This window comes from Prionailurus bengalensis, chromosome D1, assembly GCF_016509475.1.
Source record: "Prionailurus bengalensis isolate Pbe53 chromosome D1, Fcat_Pben_1.1_paternal_pri, whole genome shotgun sequence".
NCBI lineage: Eukaryota > Metazoa > Chordata > Mammalia > Carnivora > Felidae > Prionailurus > Prionailurus bengalensis.
The window spans coordinates 38780993-38803555 of NC_057346.1; the positions used below are offsets into that span (position 1 = coordinate 38780993).

The 22563-nt window shown below is 40.4% G+C and overlaps 2 protein-coding genes across 7 annotated transcripts in view; one reads left to right on the forward strand and one right to left on the reverse strand.

Annotated features, from left to right (window-relative positions):
• KDM4D (lysine demethylase 4D) overlaps window positions 1–7026 on the reverse strand; it is a 34579-nt gene extending 27553 nt beyond the window's left edge. The window contains exons 1-2 of one of the 2 annotated variants that reach the window (XM_043579900.1): window positions 6652–7026; window positions 4934–5027 (exon numbers count right to left, since the gene is read on the reverse strand). The gene's annotated coding sequence lies outside the window, so the exon portion shown is untranslated. Of the gene's footprint in view, window positions 1–4933; window positions 5028–6612 lie in introns of both variants that reach the window. The other variant, XM_043579901.1, reaches the window with a different exon arrangement.
• Window positions 7027–7056: 30 nt separating this feature from the next.
• Window positions 7057–18158, forward strand: CWC15 (CWC15 spliceosome associated protein homolog). 5 transcript variants are annotated; one of them, XM_043579904.1, is made up of 7 exons: window positions 7057–7169; window positions 8474–8612; window positions 9094–9206; window positions 10075–10163; window positions 11534–11647; window positions 15936–16054; window positions 17265–18158. In XM_043579904.1, the coding sequence occupies exons 2-7, from the start codon at window positions 8482–8484 to the stop codon at window positions 17392–17394; spliced, it is 696 nt and encodes a 231-aa protein (XP_043435839.1). In that variant the 5' UTR covers window positions 7057–7169; window positions 8474–8481; the 3' UTR covers window positions 17395–18158. The 5 variants fall into 5 exon arrangements, with proteins under 5 accessions (XP_043435839.1, XP_043435838.1, XP_043435837.1 ...); XM_043579903.1 differs by having other exon boundaries at window positions 7124–7230; XM_043579902.1 differs by having other exon boundaries at window positions 7135–7252.
• The last annotated feature ends 4405 nt before the right edge of the window (window positions 18159–22563 follow it).

A 22563-nucleotide genomic window follows, 5' to 3' on the forward strand; every position in this document is an offset into this window, starting at 1 on the left:
ATTCACAGATATCACTGCACATATGAAAAATCCAAAAGATTTATAAATAAGCTACTTTAATTAATAAGAAGGTTTAGAAGGTCTCTGAATTTAAAATAGCAATATATAAAAAAATTTATATATATCAGCAACAATTAGGAAATCAAAATTTAAGAAAGATGCCATTTACAATAGTATTAAAAATTAAGTGGCACATAAGGCCAAAGATAACAAAATCTTGCAAGTTTTCTAAAAAGAAAATAATATAAATTTACTTAGAGGCAATTGAAGTAGACCTAAATAAATGGAAAGACATAACTGTTCATAGATTTAAAGATTCAATAGTGTAGAATTGTCAATTCTTCTTATATTGATCTATAGATTCAATGTTATTCTAATCAAAATCCCAAAAGTATTTTTGTAGAATATAACATTTCACATTTTATATTGAAGCACAAAGGGCCAAGAATAGTACAGCACTCATAAAAGAGGGTCAAGATAAGACGGCTTGCTTTACCAGATTTCAAGACCTCTCTATCACAGCATGCACAAAAATGAATTCCTAGCGGAACTGTGAAAGCTGTAACTATAAAACTTTTGGATAATATCCAGGAATTTCTTATAACTTCAAGTAGGGAAGAATTTCTCAATCAATAAATAACCATGCACAAAGCAGAAAGGAAAAGACTGATCAGCTGAACTACCCAAATACTAAGACTTTTTCTATATCAAAATATACCAAAAGGAGGAGTCAAGAAATGGAAAATACACATGTAGCACAAATAAGCAACAGAGCTGGTACCTAAGTACTAAAAACTCAGAGGAATCAATAGAAAAAAGACCTCAATTCCTCACAAAAGAAGTCCAAATGGACATTAAACATATGTATGTTGTTTAGTAATCAAGAGAATGCAAATTCAGACCTCAATAAGATACTACTATCATCTATCAGGTGAGTTAAAATTGAAAAGCTGGACAATATCAAGTGTGGTGAAAGTATGGAACTAGAACCCTCACCCTGCTGACAGGATATATATAAATAAAATGTACACACATACACCTTTGCACATTTATAAGAGTGCTCATAGTGGCATTATTTGTAACACCCACATCAGAAAGCATAGTTATTAGAATAAATAACACATATTGCGTATTTTTACACGATGGAATTCCACATAGTATACTACAGCTACACAAAATATACATTAAGTCGAAGGAAAAAAGCAAAACACAATGAACACATGATTCATTTATATAACATTTTTAACATTATATAAAGCTCAAAAATTGGCAAGACTAAATATTATCATTTAGAAATACATAAGCATTTATTGAAATTTGAGGGCTTTATATTTGATTAAAATTTGTAAATGTTCAATGTTTATTAAAAATGATGTGTATTCTCATTTTCAAGGATTTTATACACATATAAACATAATATATAAATACACATGCATATATAAATGCAATGAGCATATGTATATATGTACTCAATGCTTCAATGTTAATTTGTCTGCTTGATCTATTAATCTGAGAAAACTTACGTTAAAAAAAAATTCTCATTGTAATTATGGATGTCAGTTTTTCCTTTTAATTCTTTATTTTTGCTTTATATTTTTCCCAACTACATAGTTGCATATTCATGATTGGAATATTTTCCTAGAGTATTTTTCTTTATGATATGATACGATGGCCCTATTCATGTCCTTCTTAATGCTATTCTATTTAAAGAATACTTTTTTTTATTAAATATTTATTTTTTGAGGAGGGAGGGAAGGAGAGAGAGAGAGAGAACACACATGAGGGAGGGGCAGAGAGAGAGGGAGAGAGAGAGAGAATCCCAAGTAGTCTCCAGCTGTCAGCACTGAGCCTGATGCACAGCTTGATCTCGTGAACTGCAAGATCATGATTTGAGCCAAAATCAAGAGTCAGATGCCTAACCAGCTGAGCCACCCAAGTGCCCCCAAAATACTTTTGATAATGTTGCTACGGTTCTTTTGTTGGCATTGCTTAGAATTTGCCCAGTATGTCTGTCTCTTTATTTTCCCCACATCAGTTGTTTAGTTTTAACTGTTTTAATATGTTTGTTTTTAATTGTCTTGGTAATTATGGGCTGGCCAGCTGATGAGGTAGCCATGTGCTCATATTAAGTAAAAGGTGTTAAAATTACACTTATCCAGTAATCTAGCCTGAACCATCACAAATTTCATTCTGAAGTTGTCTCCAGAAAATCATCTCTCTGGGCTTCAGGGCATCTAGTCTTGTCAAAACAAAGGACCAGTTTGTTTTTTTTATCTTAGAAAATCGGGCATTTTCAAGTTAAACAGTTTAAACAGATGCCATTGTTTATGTTTGTTTGTTTGTTTTAACGTGATTTCTGACTTGTGACCACTGGGGGTTTTTCTTCATTTTCTTATTCAAAGCTTCAAAGAAACATTTTCAAGCAAAATTTTCACATTTTGTAACTTTGTAAAAATGAGAGGGTTTACTAGAATTGGAGGAATTGAAAGAAGGTTGGATTAAATTAGAGCTGTGACTGGATGGGGGTGGGGCTGACTGAATTAGAATTTTGATGGTGCCTATAGAGCCTGATAGTCACAGGATTTTTCATTTAGTGATTCTTTCCTGAAAAGAAATCTTTCTGGGTCTTGGTGTATCTTCATTTCAAATCTATTTCCAGACTAGCAGAATGTTAAAATTACTTTTCTCTCCTTTAAAATATAAAAGAGATTAAGGCAATAGCTTTTTATACCAAAATGTGATTTCTTTCCCTGTGAACTCACTCACTCAATCACTCATTCATCCATCCATCCATTCATTCATTAATTCATCTGTAAAAAAAATTGTGGGCATCTCTTGGTGCCAGGCACTGTTCTAGGTGCTTGGCTTACATCATTGGGATGAACAAAGATTCTGCCCTTGTAGAATTTATATACTGCATGGAATAAGTAGAGAAAGAAATAATAAACATAACTAAATTATATAGGATCACTGAAGAGGACATATGCTATGTAAAAAAGAAAAGGACAGCAGGATAAGGGAGATAAGGAGAACAGAATGCTGGGGGACCAACGGGGAGGAGGGTTGCAACTTTCAATAGGACTGTCATGTTTGGGTGACCTCATTTAAACCTACACCTGAATAAGACAAGTGAGAGTGTTCTTGGCCAAGGAAATAGCTACTGCAAGGACCCTAAGGCAGGAGATATGATCACATAACACCAGGAAGGGATGTAGCCTAGAGAGACATGAGCAAGGGAGGAAATCAATTATGTAGGGGAGAGTCTTGTAGGTCACTGTGAGCACCTTTTATTTTTACTGTGAGAGAAATCAGGAGCCAATGCCTATTGTCTAGCTGGATCCCCTTTTCTCCCAATCCCATCCAATTGTCTTGTTAATTTGTCAAAATTATTGCCAATCTGATACTATAATGTGGGAATTATTAGTTTACTTTCATCATCCTAATAGGGAGGTTGTGTGTCTTTTGTGTTTATTGTTTCTTTGGAATTGCTATCTCTGAATGGCCTGTTTATATTCTTTGCCCATTTTTTTAATTGGGTTGTTTGTATTTTGTTATGTATAGTAGTAGTAACCTTTTATGTTATAGGTATTACAAAATTCACCTGTTAATCTAGCATTTATCTTTGACTTTGTTTTAAGCACCTTCTTTAATAAAATAAAAATTTTATATAGATAAAGTTTTACATTTACTTTTTGCACAGCTCTTAGGTGTTCTGCCTTGCTCAAAAGGTCTTTGCAAACCCTAGGTTGTGCAAATAGTCTCTTAAGGTTTCTTCTTAGATATTTATGGTTTTTTTTTCCTTTTGGCTATTCAATTCAATAGGACATGGTATTTGTGTAAATTCTGAAGCTAGAACTCCACATTACATCCTGCCACAAGAGTCGGTTTTACAGTCATAGTTATTATGTAAAATATCCCTTACACATTGAATTAAAAGACTGCCTTTGTCATATTAAAATGAAGGAGCACTGTTAAAGGTTAAGATCTACTACATATATCCAAAACCTGATAAGAATGATCTACAAGGAATGGATTGATTCATAGATTATGAGAGATAAGAAATACAGCAGGATGTCAGTTACAAAGAAGGCTGGAGGGATTAGGATCCAGACCACAAAGGAGGGGGCTTAGGTCATCTCATGTCTACTAACCCATAGAGAGCTGAGGGCAATGGGCACAGTCATGGGCAGTTTGGTAGATCTGCTGGAGGGCACATGAGAAATCCTTGTTTAAGAGCTTTTGTTTTCGCAAGAAGTCAGAAGATCATCCATTCCTGGGAAAGAGGATGAGAAGGGAAAAGAGGGTGGAAAGGGTGTGTAGATTTGAAGAAAGAGGGGACTGTGGGAAATCATATCATTGCAGAGTGGAAAAATAAGCAATTAGAAGAGCATAAGAGGTTTGGCAGGCAGAATTCGAGGTACAACTGGATTTCTGTGGTAATGGGCTTAAAATGAGAACTCCTGGGAGGTTATACATGACTTTTGCCAGCAAAGGTAACTGATAAGGTATATTTTAAGTTTTTAGTAAACTTGCTTTTAGGTTTTTTTTTTCCTAATACTTTCAAACCACTTAAGTCAAAAGCTTTTGGTTCATTTATCAGTACTTTAAAATCACTTAAGCAAACACTTTTTTAGTGTTTTCTAATTACTACTTTCAGACCATTTCAGTCAAAGCTTTTAACTTCATGGACTGATGAGATTGTATGTGGGTGTTAATTACAGGGGTGGTTATTTAATCATGGTGATCCAAAGATTAGCCCACGGTGGTGGGCTAAGAGCAAAATGAATCAGGGTGATGGACTCAGGGCTGATAAGGGCAGCTGGGATATAGAAACCAGGGGTATTATCTATAATTGTGTCACCACCCTGTCATTGTTACTTCTTTCCTCCACTTCATAGTGCATCAATCATTCATTCATTCAACAAATACTTACTCAGCACCTATTATGTGCCAGGCACTGTTCTACATGCAGAGGATACACCAGTGAACAAGAGAGACAAGGTTCCTGCTTTCCTGGAACTTATGTTCTAATATAGGAAGATAGACAATAATAATAAAAATAATATTAATAATAATAATAGCTAACATTAATTTAGCAAGTACTGTTTGCTGAGACTGTTTTAAGCACTTTACAAGTATTACTTCATTTAATCCTTATCATAACAATAGGAGGTCAAGACTAGAATTATCCCCATTTTATATAATGGAAACTGAAGGCACAAAAAGGGAAAATAACTTTCCCTTTAGGGCAAGGCTAAACAGCTAGTCAAAGGCAGGCCTGGAATTTAGCACCAAGATAGGCTATAGATCCCTTATCTCTTAACGACTCTGCTATACTGCCTCTCAGACAAAAAACAAGGCGAAAAAACAATGGCAGAATAAATTTGGCAGCATTTGGTACTACAAAAAAAATAAAGTAGGGCGATGTGACGGTATTTGCATGTTCGGGGCTTGGGGGTGACAAAGAAGATGTCAGGGAAAAGCCTCACTGACACAGTAACATCTGAGCAGAGAGACTTGAAGGATGTTAACAGATGTCTTGGGGCACAGGCAACAGAGAAAACCTAGTACAAAGGAACCTTATCCTCGTTTGTGAAACAGAAACGCCCTGTTGGCTGTGGCTAAAGTTTAATATGTAAGAAGTGTCTGATTATAAGTGAAGTCAAGGAGCTAGGCAGGAACCAGACTCCACAAGGTCTCAGGTCACATTAAGGAATTTGACTTTTACTCTAAGTGCAGTGGATTTTTCTGCAGGAGAGTAACACTACCTGCTTTGTAATTTTCAAAGGTCACTCTCAACCGCTATACGCAAAATTAACTGTCCGTTGGACAAAAGTGGAAGCAAGAAGACGCATTAGGGAGCAATTACAAATGCCGGTGAAAAATAGTGTCTTAGACTTAGGGTAGTGGCAGTGGACTGAAATGTGGGGTATCATTTTGGAAGTAAAATTGGCAAGTCTTGCAAATAAACTAAATGTGAAGGGTTTAGAAAAAGGAATTCAATTAGGATCCTCAAGATTTGGGTTTAATAACTCATACATGGTAGCGTCCTTTACGGAGGTGTGCAAAACTAGGGGAGAGACACCTCCATTAAGAACTAAGATCTTCACCTTGAACTTTATAAGGGGCTTTTTTTTTTTTTTTTTACTTTTTTTCATTTATAAGTTTCAAAGAAAGAGTTCCGAAAATAAAGCTTTTTAATGTTCAATTTAATGAGCTCTTTACACTTGAAACCAAGTTGGAGGAGCTGAATTTTCATTTGTTTAATAAATATTGAGTATCTACTGTGGCCAAAAACTATGTGAGGAGATACCAATATGGGCTAAGCAAACGAGAGCCCTGCTCCCAGAGTGCTTCTTGGGAAAGGGAGGAAAGACGACTGGTGAGGTCCCCCCCCCACCCCCCCGCCTCGTTCGTTGTCTCATTAAAAGTTCACCTAACGCTTGAGTAGCCATCTTATAACTGCATCTCGTGCTTCTGGGAGTTGGGCCCACCGTTCTAAACGCTCGTAATCGGGTTCATAAATGAATCTCGAATAGTGACATCTCCCCTCCCACTAGAACTTAGACTTTTCTAAAAACTAGAAATTTTAACAAACAATACGAATACAACCTTTGCTTTTGAAGACTAATATTTTTGCAGGAATGGTACCTTTATAAAGATCGTGGTTGCCCCCGTACATATTTGTTCTTTCTTCATATCCAATTAAATGAAAACACTAGTTTTTCCGTAGCCCAACTCTCTAGGCTTGTTGGGTCTAGCTCAGGAGAGAGGAAGCTGGAGCCGTTGGATTTAAACAGTTTGGTGTAATCCTTCTCTACGCTCTCTCTCGCTAGCCGGGGACGTGGTGTCGGCTACCCGGGGCTTTCCGTCCACGCAGCACCGGAATGAAGGAGTCTGGGAGGGGGTCGGGGAAGGGAAAGACGGAAGAGACATTAAGTAATTGGTTCTCGAAGGTATAAAATGATGTTTAGGGTCTACCCTAAAGCACTGATTTCAAACGCCCGCCCCCTGGGCCGTTTCGGCCCCGCCCCTTTCTGTCGTCACGTCGACTTCCACCTTGCCTGCTGCGGATTGGTCTCCGCCTCCGCCTCTAAACTGCGACTAAAGAGCTTAGGGTTTGCTTCCGGGTCTTGGGCCCTGGCTTTGGGCGCAGAGGCTCCTGGGAGGTACGAGTCGTAATGGTGTCTGTATGATTTCCGGAGGCTGCAGCATTAGACCCCGGCCGACGTGAGCGGCAGGAGGGTAGCAGGTCGTCTCTGTTGTCCGAGAGGGGCGGGAAAGGGTGGTTGCGGCCGGAGTCGGCAGTAGAGAATCGGGCGCGGGCGGAGGAGGCCGCGGAGCAGCGGGCGGTGGTAGAGCCCGGCGAATCCCAGGCCGGCCGCGGAGCGCGCAGCGTGAAGGCAGCTTTGCAGACAGCATTAAATAGGGTCCACGCCCCTCCAACCCCCCAACCCCCTGCGAGTCCGGCCTTGGGTGAAGAGTCAGCGAGTTTCTGGTAACAGCCTGAAGGCGAGCCCCCGGGAGGTGGGAGCGACGTTGATCCGGGGATGTGTGGGAGGCGGCGGCGCCTCCAGCGGCAGACAACCCAGTTTCTCCCTTTGCATACACCCCTTTTCCCTTTTTGAAAATCTGGGACAGTATATCGGTTCCCCCAGCGTCCCCACACTCATGCTTTTCGGACCCTTAACGGGGCTTTAGGAGCCACATCTGCCAGGCACCACTCTTGGCAGCTCAAAACCAAAAGTAACGCAAGGAATGGGTCCCGGAGTTTTGCTTATCAGAATCCTTTGGCGGGGGGGGGGGGGGGGGGGGGGGAGGAGGGGGGGGGAGTGTCCTGCCTTGAGCTTTGTAACCTACAAAAGATCAGGACTTATAACGGTGGCTGTAGGAGAAAATTGGATCAACAAAAGGTTGTCGGAGAATTTTGCCCACGTAACCGTCATTAAACTTTGGCACACGTTTCTCCAGGACACTCACTAACTTTGTCAGTGATTTTAAAGTAATTTTTGTTCTTGTCGTCACTAGCCTATTTTCTGTTGTACGAGGTTTAGTTAGGGTGTCATGGAGTAATGTTGAGTTGAGAATTTTTAAAACTTAATCGTGGCAGTGCTAAATTTTACAAGACTTTGACATTTCAATTCTCATATAATAATCCTTTGAGGGATATCTAGCCCATTTCACAGAAACTTAAGCCCGGTGACTTGCCCAAGGTCACAGAGACAGGAGAACAGGAACACAAACTCAGATCTTCACGAGAGATTTTTTGCACTAAGAGCTGCCTAAGAAGCTGTATTCCTTATACACCCTGAGCTTCATAATTTGTTTTCTTCAAAATTTTGTTTGAGATTCTTTAGGTAAATTTTGGAGAATGAGTTTTGGAAGTTATTTCACAAGGATGGATATTTATGAATACTTTATGCAATGAGAGTTTATCATATTGGAATTAACTGGATACTGTTTTTCTTTAAAGCATAAAAGATGACAACAGCAGCTAGGCCAACTTTTGAACCTGCAAGAGGGGGGAGAGGAAAAGGAGAAGGTGATTTGAGCCAACTCTCAAAGCAGTATTCAAGTAGAGACCTACCTTCTCACACAAAGATAAAATATAGGTAACGAAGACTTTTCATTTTCTTGTTCAGAAAACAAGACTAAAAATGTTAAATGGCATGGTCATGAGACTGTAGCATGTTTGAGGATTGATCACTTAAGTCATCTATTTTCATAGGCGTAGAATGCAATAGAGTATTTGACATTAACATTATGCTCTGATTATAATGCACTACTGTATATTACTGATGCAGAAATTGCTGTTACTTGGGAATTTCCATATGTAGGTGGCACAGTAATAGTTACCTCAGAGGGCCTGTGCACGGTCTGCACTAATCATTATGAGATTAAAAGTGTCACGGTAATGAGCCCTGAGATGACATGGCTAACAAAAAGTAAAGACATTTTCATTCATCTGCAGCCTTATGGGAAAATATGTGTGACTCACTTTGTGCTTTTTGAAATGTTGGAAACATCACAAGGATGTAACTTGTATCCATGTTGCCTAAGTAACATTTTTGCCCTCATTTGTTTCTCCTTTAGACAAACCACTCAGGATGCCCCTGAAGAGGTTCGCAACCGTGACTTCAGGAGAGAGCTGGAGGAGAGAGAGCGAGCTGCCGCCAGAGAAAAAAATAGAGATCGTCCAACACGAGGTACTAACACTACCCCCAGACATTTGTCTCCTGAAATTAGGTCAATAACGGTTTTTCTTTCATGTTCTAATTGGAACTGATCAGTATTTTGTTTGCCTTTAAAATATTGGTGTGAACAGTTTAAAATATTGTTTGCTTTAAGACATCAGTAACACTTTCTTAAGCGATTAGATTAGTGCTGATGAGGTTGGGTTCTAATTCCACCTGTGCTTCTGTGGTAGAAGGAACAGGATGACCTGGGGATATCTAGCAGCTGTTGTTTCAGTTCACATAAAGGTGTTTTTTGTTTTTTTTTTTTTATCTTTTTTTTTTAATGTTTATTTATTTTTTGAGAGAGAGACAGAGCTCGAGAGGGGAAGGGCCAGGGAGAGAGGGAGACACAGAATCTGAAGCAGGCTCCAGGCTACGAGCTGTCAGCACAGAGCCCGATGCAGGGCTCGAACTCAGAAATTGCGAGATCGTGACCTGAGCCGAAGTTGGACGCTTAACCGACTGAGCCACCCAGGCGCCCCTCACATAAAGGTTTTTACTGTTGAGAATAGCCACACTCCTTGAGCCCCATAAGTTTCTGTCTATGAGGGTCTCTTAGTTTTGTCGCTAGTTTTTGGCAGGCATTTACAGGCATCAGTTACAGTAGCTTTTTTATATTTTCAGTATATGTAAACTATTTCCTCAATTTCCCGAGAGGGGCTATATAGTTCTCCTATTCAAATCAATACTTTCATTAATTCATTCAACAAATACTTAACCAAGGGCACATTCCAGGCACTGTGGTTCCTGTAAGCTCTTTGTGCCCACACGTCCCTAAAATGTTACAAGAAATGCAGTGTTTATTTTAGTAAGCTAAATGATGTTTGTTTTCCCCCAGAACATACAACGTCCTCATCAGTGTCAAAGAAACCTCGGTTAGACCAGATTCCTGCTGCCAACCTTGATGCAGATGATCCTCTAACAGATGTATGTTTTATTTCCTCCATTGATCTCCACGTGATCATTTTTTTATTGTGTTTTCTGAAATGCTTTTTTTGTTCTTTGACTTTGAGAAGTGACCTGTATTTATTTACTTCCTGTTATTCACATGTAGCCCTGACATCAGTGTTAAGCTTTATGGTTGATTTTTAAGTGTATTTATTTATTTTGAGAGAGTGAGAGCGTGAGCAGGGGAGAGGCAGAAAGAGAGAGGGAGGATCCCAAGCAGGCTCCGCGCAGAGCTGGACACGGGGCTTGGTCTCACGAACCGTGAGATCATGACCTGAGCCAAAATCAGGAGTTGGACACTTAACCGATTAATCCACCCAGGCGCCCCATGGTTGATTCTTAAACAAAAAGTATTAATCACAAGAGTAATCAAACTTCAAGGGCAAGTTTGATCTCCAGAGAACCACATAAGGAAGTGCTCTATTAAAGAATAAGCTTCCCTAAAAAAGAATTCTCTGTACTAAATCCTGGAGGTTGACCATGTTTTCTGTACCCCCAGAGGGCATTCCTCATCCTAGGGTGTCTGTCAGCACCCACAAGAGTTGAACCCAGGAGACTTTCCACATTAGATACCAAAGGTGCCCTCTCTAGATGTGCACTTCAACTTAATGGCTTCCTCTGCTTAGGAAGGGAAGCGATCTAAGTGGAAGGTTTTTAGAATTAGTGCTTCAGTTAACGTTAAAATTCAGTGGGGCCCTATAGTCTGTAATTAACTTGCAGTTTTCTACATACAGTGGGAAAACATGAGTGGCCTTTCGTGGGGAGCATCAAACTAAATGTATATGTCAACAATTAATTCCAGACCTGACAGACTGAATGCAGTAGTGAAGTCAGTAAATAAAGGGAACCCAATTTTAAATGGGATTTAATAACTATTTGTTTGAAATTATTCTGAGAATATAGCACCCTTTTTTGTACTTTTGATTATCCTTACTTCCTAGCTTAAAAGTTGTTTTGAGCTAATAAAATTATTTGACTCTCAGGGTGATACACCGTGTACATATGTACTGCGTATATCAGTGTAGTGTTTCTTCTCTGATTTTAGAACTATTTTCATATGTAAAATCTCTTTTGACCCTGTAAATTTGAAAGATATTTTGTTACCCTATTTGAAGTAACAATCTCAAACATGAGGGATATTTTAGTAAGTATTCTGTAAGCTTGTTTGTGGGGTTTTATTTTATTTTTTGGTTGCTTGTTGATTTTAATTATATTTAAGTACATTTATCTTCCCCAACGGGAAACTGACCGCTGCCCCAGAGATTTGATAAGTGTGATTTTTATGGAAAAATAAATGAATAATGTGCATTTTCTTTCCAATCTCCTGGGCCGTTGTCATTCTTTTTCAGGAGGAAGATGAAGATGAAGATTTTGAAGAGGAGAGTGATGATGATGATACTGCAGCTCTTCTTGCAGAGCTAGAAAAAATTAAAAAAGAAAGAGCTGAAGAGCAGGCCAGGAAGGTAAAATGGAAATACTAAATATTTACATCTTTCTCCATCTTCTGTGCTAAACTAGAAATATTTTTTGATGTAAGTAATATCATCTTGTATTAGAAATCATGCCATGTCTAGATATTACAGCACTTGTAGGTCTACAAGTCCTATTATTTTTATGACATCCTAACTTCCTTGGTTGTGTCAAAAATTCTTTCCAGGGGCGCCTGGGTGGCTCAGTCGGTTGAGCATCTGACTTCGGCTCAGGTCATGATCTCACAGTCTGTGAGTTTGAGCCCCGCATCGGGCTCTGTGCTGATGGCTCGGAGCCTGGAGCCTGCTTCAGATTCTGTGTCTCCCTCTCTCTCTGCCCCTTCCCTGCTCATGCTCTGTCTTTCTCTGTCTCAAAAATAAAATAATAATAAAAAAAAAAAAATTCTTTCCAAATAGCTCAGACATGCCTAATAATACTACCAGTTTGCTCTTCGTTCACATACTTGTTCATATGTTCAACAGACATTGAGTCATTGTCCAGTAAGTGTCAGAGGAATCAAAGTTGAATACGATATAAATCATGGCCTACCGAGAACCCATGGATATAATGAGGCTGTCTTTGTCTCCTCTTTGCAGCCTTCTTTCCAGGCATATGTTGATATAGTCTGTCAATAGGTTTTATATAACTTAGGGCAATTTACCTAACTTCTGGGTCCCCATATTCTCTCCATTTATACAGTGAAAGAAAAGAATGTCTGTCTCAGTGAGAGTTACAAGGATTACATAGGATCCATAGTACATACTTTTTTTTTAATTTTTTTTTTACATTTTATTTATTTTTGAGAGAGAGAGAGAGACTGAGCACAAGTGGGGGAGGGGCAGAGAGAGAGGGAGACACAGAATCCGAAGCAGGCTCCAGGCTCCAAGCTGTCAGCACAGAGCCTGATGTGGGGCTCGAACCTACGAACCGTGAGATCATGACCTGAGCCAAAGTCCGTTGCTTAACCGACTGAGCCACCCAGGCGCCCCCATAGTACATACTTGTAAACTTTGGATGAATTGGCCATAGTAATAAAAATAAGACAAGAAACAGGTGAGCTCGAACAGGTCACAGCTTTAGTGGTTCACAAGCCAGCGCTAAAGGAGTTTGGACTCGGGTTTTGACGGCCATGAGGAGCTAGTTGATTTCAGCAGGAGATCGATAAGGTTGGATATGCATTTTATTTTTTTGTTTATTTTATTATGAAATATTTCAGTAACACCGGGAAACATGAATAATAAAATTATTGGATACGCAGTTTGGAAAGACTACGCTGGCAGAGGTATGGAGGTTGTATTGAGAGAACTGATTGAGGAGGCTGTTCCAGTAATCCTCACATGCAATTATGATAATTTTGCACAGTAGGAATTGGAATTGAGAGACGCAAGTAGATGCTGATAGAGCTGTCGAGGAAGAAAAATTGACCAGATAAAGTGGCTGATTAGATATGGCAGCCACGATGACCCCCCAGTTTCTGGGGAGATGTTGCTGCCAGTCACTAATACAGGGGATGGCAGAAGGATGAGCGTGTTTAGACGGAGAGAAAAGAGATGACGAACTCTGGAACAGGTTGAATTTGATTCATTACGAGACATTCAGATGAAGATATCTGCTTCCACTTTTAAACAAAACAACTCAGCTTTTTTTAATGAGCCTCTCTCTGTGCAAGCTTGAACCAAGCTTGAACCAAGAATTTGTTCTGTTTAAAGGGGGGAAAAAGACTGACATGGGTTCATGTGAGGAGTCTAGGGAAGTAGAACATTGCTGGATTTCAAATTGGAAGAAGAATTTTTTTTTTAATTTTTTTTTTTTTTAACATTTATTTATTTTTGAGACAGAGAGAGAGCATGAACAGGGGAGGGTCAGAGAAAGAGGGAGACACAGAATCTGAAACAGGCTCCAGGCTCTGAGCGGTCAGCACGGAGCCCGATGCAGGGCTCGAACCCACGGACCGTGAGATCATGACCTGAGCCGAAGTCGGATGCTTAACCGACTGAGCCACCCAGGTGCCCCGGAAGAAGAATATTTTAAGGATAGTTCTCATCAAAGTTTGGCATAATTCCCATAATAGCCTATAATTGTATCTAATTTTTAAAAATCAAAGAATTATAAGAACTTTCCTGATATCACTTGCACACCACTAGAGGGCAGTTGTTCTATTCCAGAATCTTTCAGCTTGCCTAACAGCTCTAGATATGTAAAGAGACATAGAATTCAAATGCATTTGGTTGACCTTTAGGAAAGATAAATGTATTTCATTTCATTTATTTTTTTAACGTTTGTTTATTTTTGAGAGAGAGACAGAAACAGAATGCGAGCTAGGGGAGGGGCAGAGAGGGAGGGAGACACAGAATCCGAAGCAGGCTCCAGGCTCCGAGCTGTCAGCACAGAGCCCCACACAGGGCTCGAACTCACGAGCTGTGAGATCATGACCTGAGCTGAAGTCAGACGCTTAACCAACTGAGCCACCCAGGCACCCCAAGAATAAACATTTTAGACAAAGATCTTGGAATTTTGTGGGGCTCATCTACTGTCTTTGTACAAAAAGGTATTGATGTTTCTTGGGATTGAATGACAGTTATTTCTTTTTTTCCTGTTTGCCTGTCTGGTTTTCTAGTGGCTGGTTTTTGAGGTGTCCCAAAATAACATTTTCAAACCAGTCACCCTATGTCAGGGGCTAGGAAGCTTTCTGTAAAGGGCCCGATGGTAAATATTTCAGGACATTTTCAGGCTTGCAGACCATGCAGTCTCTAGTGCTCTCTGTAGCACAGAAGCCAGTGCAAACAATACCAAAATGAATGAGGTTGACTATCCATGTTCCAGTAACATTTTATTTATAAAAACGGAGCAGTTTGGATTTGATATGCAGGCTGTTACTCATTGTTAGCCTATGTTTGGGAACCATAATGTGCCTGGTACTTGAGTATGGAAAGGGTGGGCACCTTTGTTCCAGTGCTGTGTTTGGCAATCAGCCAGGACTCTGAAAGAAAAAATAATGCAGATATAAAATGGCCAGAGCTTTATCATATCACATACATTATTATTATAAGTTGGATACATTGTATATTTGAGCTCTTATTTTTATTAGCATCTCAGAGAAATATCTTTTCACTTTCAGCATCAATATAATTTGTTAAAAATACATAGTTTTTAGAAAGCTGTCTGCTCTTAATCTATGATGGATTATAGATAATATAATTAATTTTGTTTGCTTAAGGTCTGAAAGTGACCTAAAGTAATTTCCCTGTTTATTTCCCTGAAAGTTGCATCTTGTCACTTCCCAGTTATTTGGCCTCTTAAAAATGAAATCTGTTGTTCACACTTGGATATTAAAATGAAATAATCATTAGCCTGTATGAAAAATTAGGTTATTTTTTTAAAGTGATATAAAACACTATTAGGTTCATTTTAAATTGAAAGTCTCTTTTTCCTTGATCAATTTTTGTCATCCCTAAAATCCAATAAAGTGGAATTTATCTTTGGTTTAAAATAGCCTGAACAGATAGGTCAGCAGTTACTATCGCTAAGAATTCTAGGCATTTTATATTTTTAAGAATGAAACAGGCGGATTTGGGTTTAAAGAGGTTAATGCTAAATTAAAAGTGAAGAAGGACGAGCTTGTAGCTGATGAAGAATGAGAGGTGTAAAAATGGAGATTTAGTAACAATAAATGATAAGAACAAAATGGAAAAACCTGCGGTGAATTAGTAGAAATGCATGTTAACTGAATATAAGATTGTACATGATAGTTTGTTTTCTTTTAGGAGCTACTTGGTTAATAATAACTTGTCACTAACCCTGGAGCTGCAAGTTTACATTGTTAAGGTTCAAAATAAAATTATCTTTTAATTGTGGTTATATATAGCCCATCTTTAAAAATAAAGGTAATAGTTTTGCTAAATGTGTCTTTTTGATGTTTAATAGATTCTGAAATTATTAGAATATATTTATTGATGTATTCTCTTAGAATGAGCGATGAATTTTGTATGTACTTCAAGAAAGAAAATAGGTTTAAATATGCATTCTAGAATTTCAGAGTCGGACTAATGAATGCATGATGACAAGCATGAAATATTTATAGTAAAAAAGCCAAATTGTTTGGATTAAGTGAGACTTTTCTGGTATATCTTATGTCTTTTAAAAAAAAAAAGAAAAAGGCTACCTTGATTCTTACTCCAGCTCCCTCATAAAAATCCTAACAGTCTTTTAAAATAGGAGTTATGCAAGAAGATCGATCCCAGAATTAATGTAAGTAAATGAGCCCTCCTCTGTCATTGACAGGAACAAGAACAAAAAGCTGAAGAAGAAAGAATACGTATGGAAAACATATTGAGTGGAAACCCTCTCCTTAATCTCACTGGCCCATCCCAGCCTCAGGCCAACTTCAAAGTTAAAAGAAGGTACTTTACACTAACGAGTTGGGTATATATTGCAGATTGGGAGTTTTATACCAAGCTATATTATGTGAAGCCTCTAAAAACTCCTTTTTCACTGGTCATCTTCTCCGTCAGATATTAGAATGACAGAAGGAGAAGGAATGAACATGTACTTACTTTCAGTAGATATTTCTGATAACTAGCTGTGTACCAAATACTGTTGTTTTTTAATTTTTTTAGTGTTTGTTTATTTTTGAGAGAGAGACAGAGTGCAACCTGGGGAGGGGCAGAGAGAAAGGGAGACACAGAATTCGAAGCAGGCTCCAGGCTCTGAGGTGTCAGCACCGAGCCCGCTGCAGGACTTGAACTCACGAGCCGTGAGATCACGACCTGAGCTGAAGTCGGCTGCTTAACCGACTGAGCCACCCAGGCACCCCCAGATACTGTTCCAAGCGCTAGGGATGGAGCAGTGCATTGAGCCGTTGGCCCTACAGAGGTTACATTTTACGTCTGTGTGGGAAGAGTCCCAAGCTCCCCCTTCACATTCAGAGGCTCGCCAGAAGGACACAGAGGACTCTGCATATAGTTGTCCTCATACTAACAGAGCCACAGCCAGGTCATAAGGGGGAAAGCTACAGGAGGAATCCATGTGCACACTTCCTCATGCTCTGTCCCACTTCAGAGGGTCACCCAGAATATTCTTTACTCTAGCAGTGACAGGTGGACATGGGCCAGCACATGAGCCTTACTGGTTATACCCCAGTAGTTTCTTCTTTTGTTGCCATAAAATGCACATACTATAGTGGATGATTACTAAGTGGTAACTGATCAAAGAGCATAAAATCTGGTAATCCGAACTATAGTAAATTGACCAGTTATTATCATCTAGAACCATCTACAGTCACCAGGGTAATACCAGGGCTGCCTCTTTGTTTCAGACCTGAAAACATTAAATATTTATGCAATTAAGCCGGTGTATTTCTGCTTTTTAACTCAGAGTTTCTCATACAGGAGAAGTCATAAGAATGTATGTTCTAAATAGGAATTGCCTTTCCTGCTGTAATAAAGCAAAATTACAACCTATTAAGAATTACTTTATTCTTTTGGGTGTAATTGCTGTATCAGATGATGTATATGTTGAGCATATTTCTGGGGAATGACTAAGCTTTGCAACTCACTTTTTCATGTCTCCTGATACAGACATGTAAGCGTTCTGTTTGCTTCTTTCCTTTAGGTGGGATGATGATGTTGTTTTCAAGAACTGTGCAAAAGGTGTAGATGATCAGAAGAAAGACAAAAGATTTGTAAATGATACACTGCGATCTGAATTTCACAAAAAGTTCATGGAGAAATATATTAAATAGTACAGTTTTATGTGCTTAATTAAAGACTGTAAAATGTAAACGATCATTCTGACTTTGTTCTGTTTTCTCTTTCCCCATCTACATTATGCATAGGCTTCCCTAATTTTAAGTTCCAAAATATACTCTCCTTTATGGATCCATTATTTGATAAGGACTTGGGAATTGGTTTAACCTAGTTTCCATTCTTGGAATAGTTCCAGTCATATGTTTTCCTTTTAATATGGGAAAGGGAGCCTTCTTATAATAAATATTTTGAAAAATCTATATAACCAAATCTGTGTCCCCAACTTTTTTGTTGAAATGTATGCAGCTTTTAAAACATTGCATATTTTGTTTTGTGAATTGTATTTCTTTGTGCATTAATTTTTTCTCCTCATTTCTTTGACATTGATTTAAGGTCAGTTAATGTGTGATGTCTTCTCTGCTTTTTTAAAAGCGTGATGGAAGATGAAAAGAATTCTGTTTTGGCCCACATGTTGGTATAGAAGAGTGTCCTCAACCTCTAAGCTCCCTGAGTGTGTGTCTGAGGGTGCATGGGGTATCTTTCGCTTCTGCAAGCACTCCTTTCTTTTTCTCTTGGCCCAAAACAGCTCCTTAAGCATGCCCAGTAAGCATGTGGCACTCACCTGTGTTTTCCTGGATACTCAACGGCCATGTCTGTTTTGAATGAGATAGAGTTTGCACACTGATCGACTTTAGGATGCAGAGCGTAGGAAAGTTCTAAACAGCAAACAGTACATGAAATAAAACCTTTGGAAATAGGATTTTGTTTGTTTGTTTGTTACCTTTGAGGATATGCACGTGGGAAGTGGGAACGTCTCTACACAGCTGGGAAGTTAAGTTTCCCTAAGCCTGGGCTCTGATTTAAGGGTGTCTGTCACTTTGGTGGAAAAATTGGGATCAGAAATGGAGCCATTTACAGAGACTCCGTCCTAAGATTCCTCAGTTGTAACTGATAGCTTGATAAGGTTAAAGATAAAACTTAGCAAAAATAACATGCTTTTATCATTATTCCAACCCTTTGAGAGCATATTCAATACTCCAGCATTTCCCCAGTGGAAGCTTGGACACGGGTTGTATGTAGCCTGAGCCAGGAGTAAAGCTGGAAATGGGGCCCAGGTTTCCACATTCATGCTCTGCATTTTTTTCCAGTTGATCTATTTACACAAAATTTTGAATACTTCAATTAGTGGGTTTTTTTAAACCCTTTATTAATATTTAAAGCCCTATTTTTAAAATACCTCCAGCTTTACAATTTACAAAGTGCCTTTACATTCGTTTTCAAGTTTCTAAATAGCACCACTGTCACATACGAAGGAAGTCCCGGGGGCTTCCAAATGAAGATGAAACTTAGGCCAAATGACTGCATCAAAGGTAATGCAGGTATGAATGCCTTCAAACTCCATGAAAATGTGCTTTTAGATGTGATGTGAAAGACCTTAGATTCCCAAAACTAGTCTTGGGACTGGGCAAAGTGACGGAAAAGAGGTGGGGGGCACTGAATCATAAAAAGCTTTAATTTTTTAGCATCTGAAAGGCGGATCGCGCACTGGGGCTGATGTAGGTGCACCCTTACCACAGCCTGCGCTGACTTCAGATTCCCTGTTTGGTTCAGGAAGAATCCAAGTAAAGGTCATTTCGATGTTTTCATTCCCCTTTTGACTATAGTTTTCCAGCGTAAAACAGGTTGTGTAACCTGAGTCGGATGCAAGAAACCTAATGTTCCGGTGTCAGCTCTCAGATTTACAGAGCAGGGAACAGTCTTCTTAGTTCTGATGCCTTGCAATCTTGGAAAACATTGAGGGACCTTTTATCCCTCTGAGGGCCCATGCTGAGTGCGGACCAGGGCTTTGAAGCCAGATGGAGCTAGACGTGAAGCCCGGGTCTGTCACTTCAGGCTTTGACATGGTTTTCACGAAGGTTGCTTGTACTGCGTTCATTTAATAGACACCGCTCCCTGTGAAAGGTAGGCATTATTTTCCCTGTTTTATAGACAAGGAAATCGAAGCTTATAAGAGAAGTTTAAAAGCAAAGTCCTAAACCTTTAAGGGGGTAGGGGCGAGATGCCAACCTAGAACGGTCTTTATTCTTAAATCCCTTCCTCTTAATTACTAGGCTCAACTGCCTCGTCATGTTAATTAGTCCCGACTTTCCTCACCTACGAAATAATAGCAGTGAGACAGTCATAAGGGAGTTTGGGGGGAACTGAGTAATGCTCTGAGGTGTAGGTATCTGGTAGGTACATAGTAGGGATGTCTTACATGTTGTATATGCTGGCATACAGCAGGGGTCGCTAAAACTTAGAAAGTCTATTGTTCTATTCATGGTCTCACTTTGAATTAAGAGACTCCCTAACTCATCAGAGCTTGGGTTGGGCAAGAGATACGGTAATTGCTTTTGCTTGGTTGCTAGGATCAGAAACCTAGTGACAGATACTCCAGTGGAATAGAGGCTTATCTTAAGAATACTTAAGGACACCTGGGTAGCCCAGTCGGTCAAGCGTCTGACATTGGCTCAGGTCATGATCTCACCATTCGTGAGTTCAAGCCCCGCGTCGGGCTCTGTGCTGATGGCTCAGAGCCTGGAGCCTGCTTCGGATTCTGTGTCTCCTTCTCTCCCTCTGCCCCTTTCCTTCTCTCTCTCTCTCTCTCTGTCTCTCAAAAATAGGTAAACATTAAAAAAAAAAAAAAAGAATAATGAAAAGTCACCTCCTCTGCTCAGCTCTGACTCTACCTCTGTCAATTCATGTGCCCCACTTCCTTAGCAAGACTAAATTTCTGCACCAAAATACTAGAGGCCGTTCATTCATGCTCCTGGCTTCGCAGGAGCAGGCCCTCCTGGGTCCGTGTCCCCTGGAGACTGGAAGCACCAGCACCAGGGAGCAGGAGTGGGGTGGGGTGTGCCCTGTCTCTGAGACGGCTACTTAGGAGGACTCCTTAGATGATACCACTCTGAGGACGAGAGGGTGGAGCAAGGGAGAGGAGGTCAGCCGGCCTTTCTGATGACCCACGTGTTAACCCAACCCCTCTTCACGGGGCAAAGTCTGCGGAATATGGAAGATGGGACCCGCCTTGGGCTCCCCCTTCGATGAATGTTGGGTGCCATTTTGTTTGTGGTATTGTGGGGAGGTGGCTCTCACACCTTCTCTAAATCACACTCCCGTAGAGGCCTCTGCTACATCTTAGCCATAGGGATCTTTCTATATCAAAACTGTTTTAGGTGTTTTTCTTCATTTGAGAATGTCGGGCTCTCACCTGGCCTAGCTGTCAGAGGCACATGAGGAGGGGGAGGAAGGGGAGGGAGAAATCTGTCATGTTCACTCTCCCAAGAGGGGCATCTGCCCTGTTCTCTCTCCAGGGTGATCTTTTCATCTAACCATACTTTTGAGCCGCCTCTCTTTTGAGAGAGAGGCAAAGAAATAGCTCTTAAAGGCCCCAGACTACTTGGAAGCAGCCCTCCCGGAGCTCAGCCATCTCTGTATGTGCCAGAGTCCGGGGAAGAAGGTAAGAGGAACAGGTGCTTCAATAACCTTTTGACTTCAGAAGAAGGGTTCTAATGCATCCTGGGATTTCCTCAACACACACCTGTCCTTGAAAGTCTAACTCCTTGGGGCGCCCGAGTGGCTCAGTCCGTTAAGCGTCTAACTCTTGATCTCGATTCAGGTTTGTGGGTTCGAGTTCTGCATTGGGCCCCCTGCCGATGGTGCTGAGATACTGTCTCCCTCTCTCTCTCGCTGCTCCCCTGCTCGCTGTCTATGTCTCTCCCTCAACATAAATAAATAAACTTAAAAAAAAAAAAAACGAAACAACACAAAAAGAAACTCTAACTCCTGGTCCCAGAGGCCTATTTCCAGAAGGTGAGTTAAGTAAGTGCTGGGACTTAGTCACTCTCAGAGAGCGTGTACTTCGAGGAGACCACTAGGGCACAAAAGGCTGGGGATGAGGAGAAGAACTGAGACAAGGCCCGCGGCAATGCTTGGGCAGTGGCCCCACAGAGTCACAGGCCCAGCCCCACCAGGCACCCCTCTCCCGTCCCCCAAAGAGTCACTGGCTACCAGGTCACTTCCCTACTTACCCCCTTCAGCAAACCATCACCATTTATGAAATAAAATGGAGGGGCGCCTGGGTGGCGCAGTCGGTTAAGCGTCCGACTTCAGCCAGGTCACGATCTCACGGTCCGTGAGTTCGAGCCCCGCGTCAGGCTCTGGGCTGATGGCTCGGAGCCTGGAGCCTGTTTCCGATTCTGTGTCTCCCTCTCTCTCTGCCCCTCTCCCGTTCATGCTCTGTCTCTCTCTGTCCCAAAAAAAAAAAAAAAAAAAAAAGAAATAAAATGGAAAACAATCCCATTCATGAGAGCTACACAAAATCTAAGGCATATAGTCACACACGTAAGCAACGTGCAGGACTTCTTTGAAGAAAACTCTAACACTCTACTGTGGGGCGTTAGAAAAGGTTAATACGTGGGGAGAAATAACCTATATCTGGATGGGAAGGCTCAACAGTGGGAAGATACCAGCCCTCCACCCAAAAGAAATGATAAAATTCCAGGAGGTTGGGATGTTTACGTTTATCTCATTATCATTTACTCATTTTTAATTGAAACACTGTGGACATGCAAGTTGGGATTTTATTTTTAACGAATGCTTTGACCAAATTGTTGAACACTTGCCTATGAACATAAATTTGTACAAACGGAACATAGTGAAAAGTTCAGAAACAAATGCAAGTACGTGAAAAAATTTTACATGTAAGAAAAATTTTTAAAGGTAAAGAAGCAGGAAAAAGAAAATCTATGGGGAAAGCGTAAACGATTCAGTAAATGGTGTCAGGAAAGTTTCCCAACAATGTGGTAGAAAATACATTGCTACCGTTGAGCACAAGGGCAGTGTAAGACTCATCGATTTGGCCAGTCAAGAAAGGAGAGGCCATCTGGGGCACCTGGGTGGTTCAGTCGGTTGAGTGTTTGACTCTTGGTTTCGGCTCAGGTCCTGATCTTGTGGTTCTGAGATCGAGTCCTGATCTTGTGGTTCCGAAGTCAGACGCTCAACTGACTGAGCCACCCAGGCGCCCCAAGGCTGCTGCTAATTTGCATAGCTTTCTGCTGTACCCCAAGGGAGGTAGAAAGCCACAAACCACATCAGTACCAGAAGGCCATGGGAAGCTGTCCCTG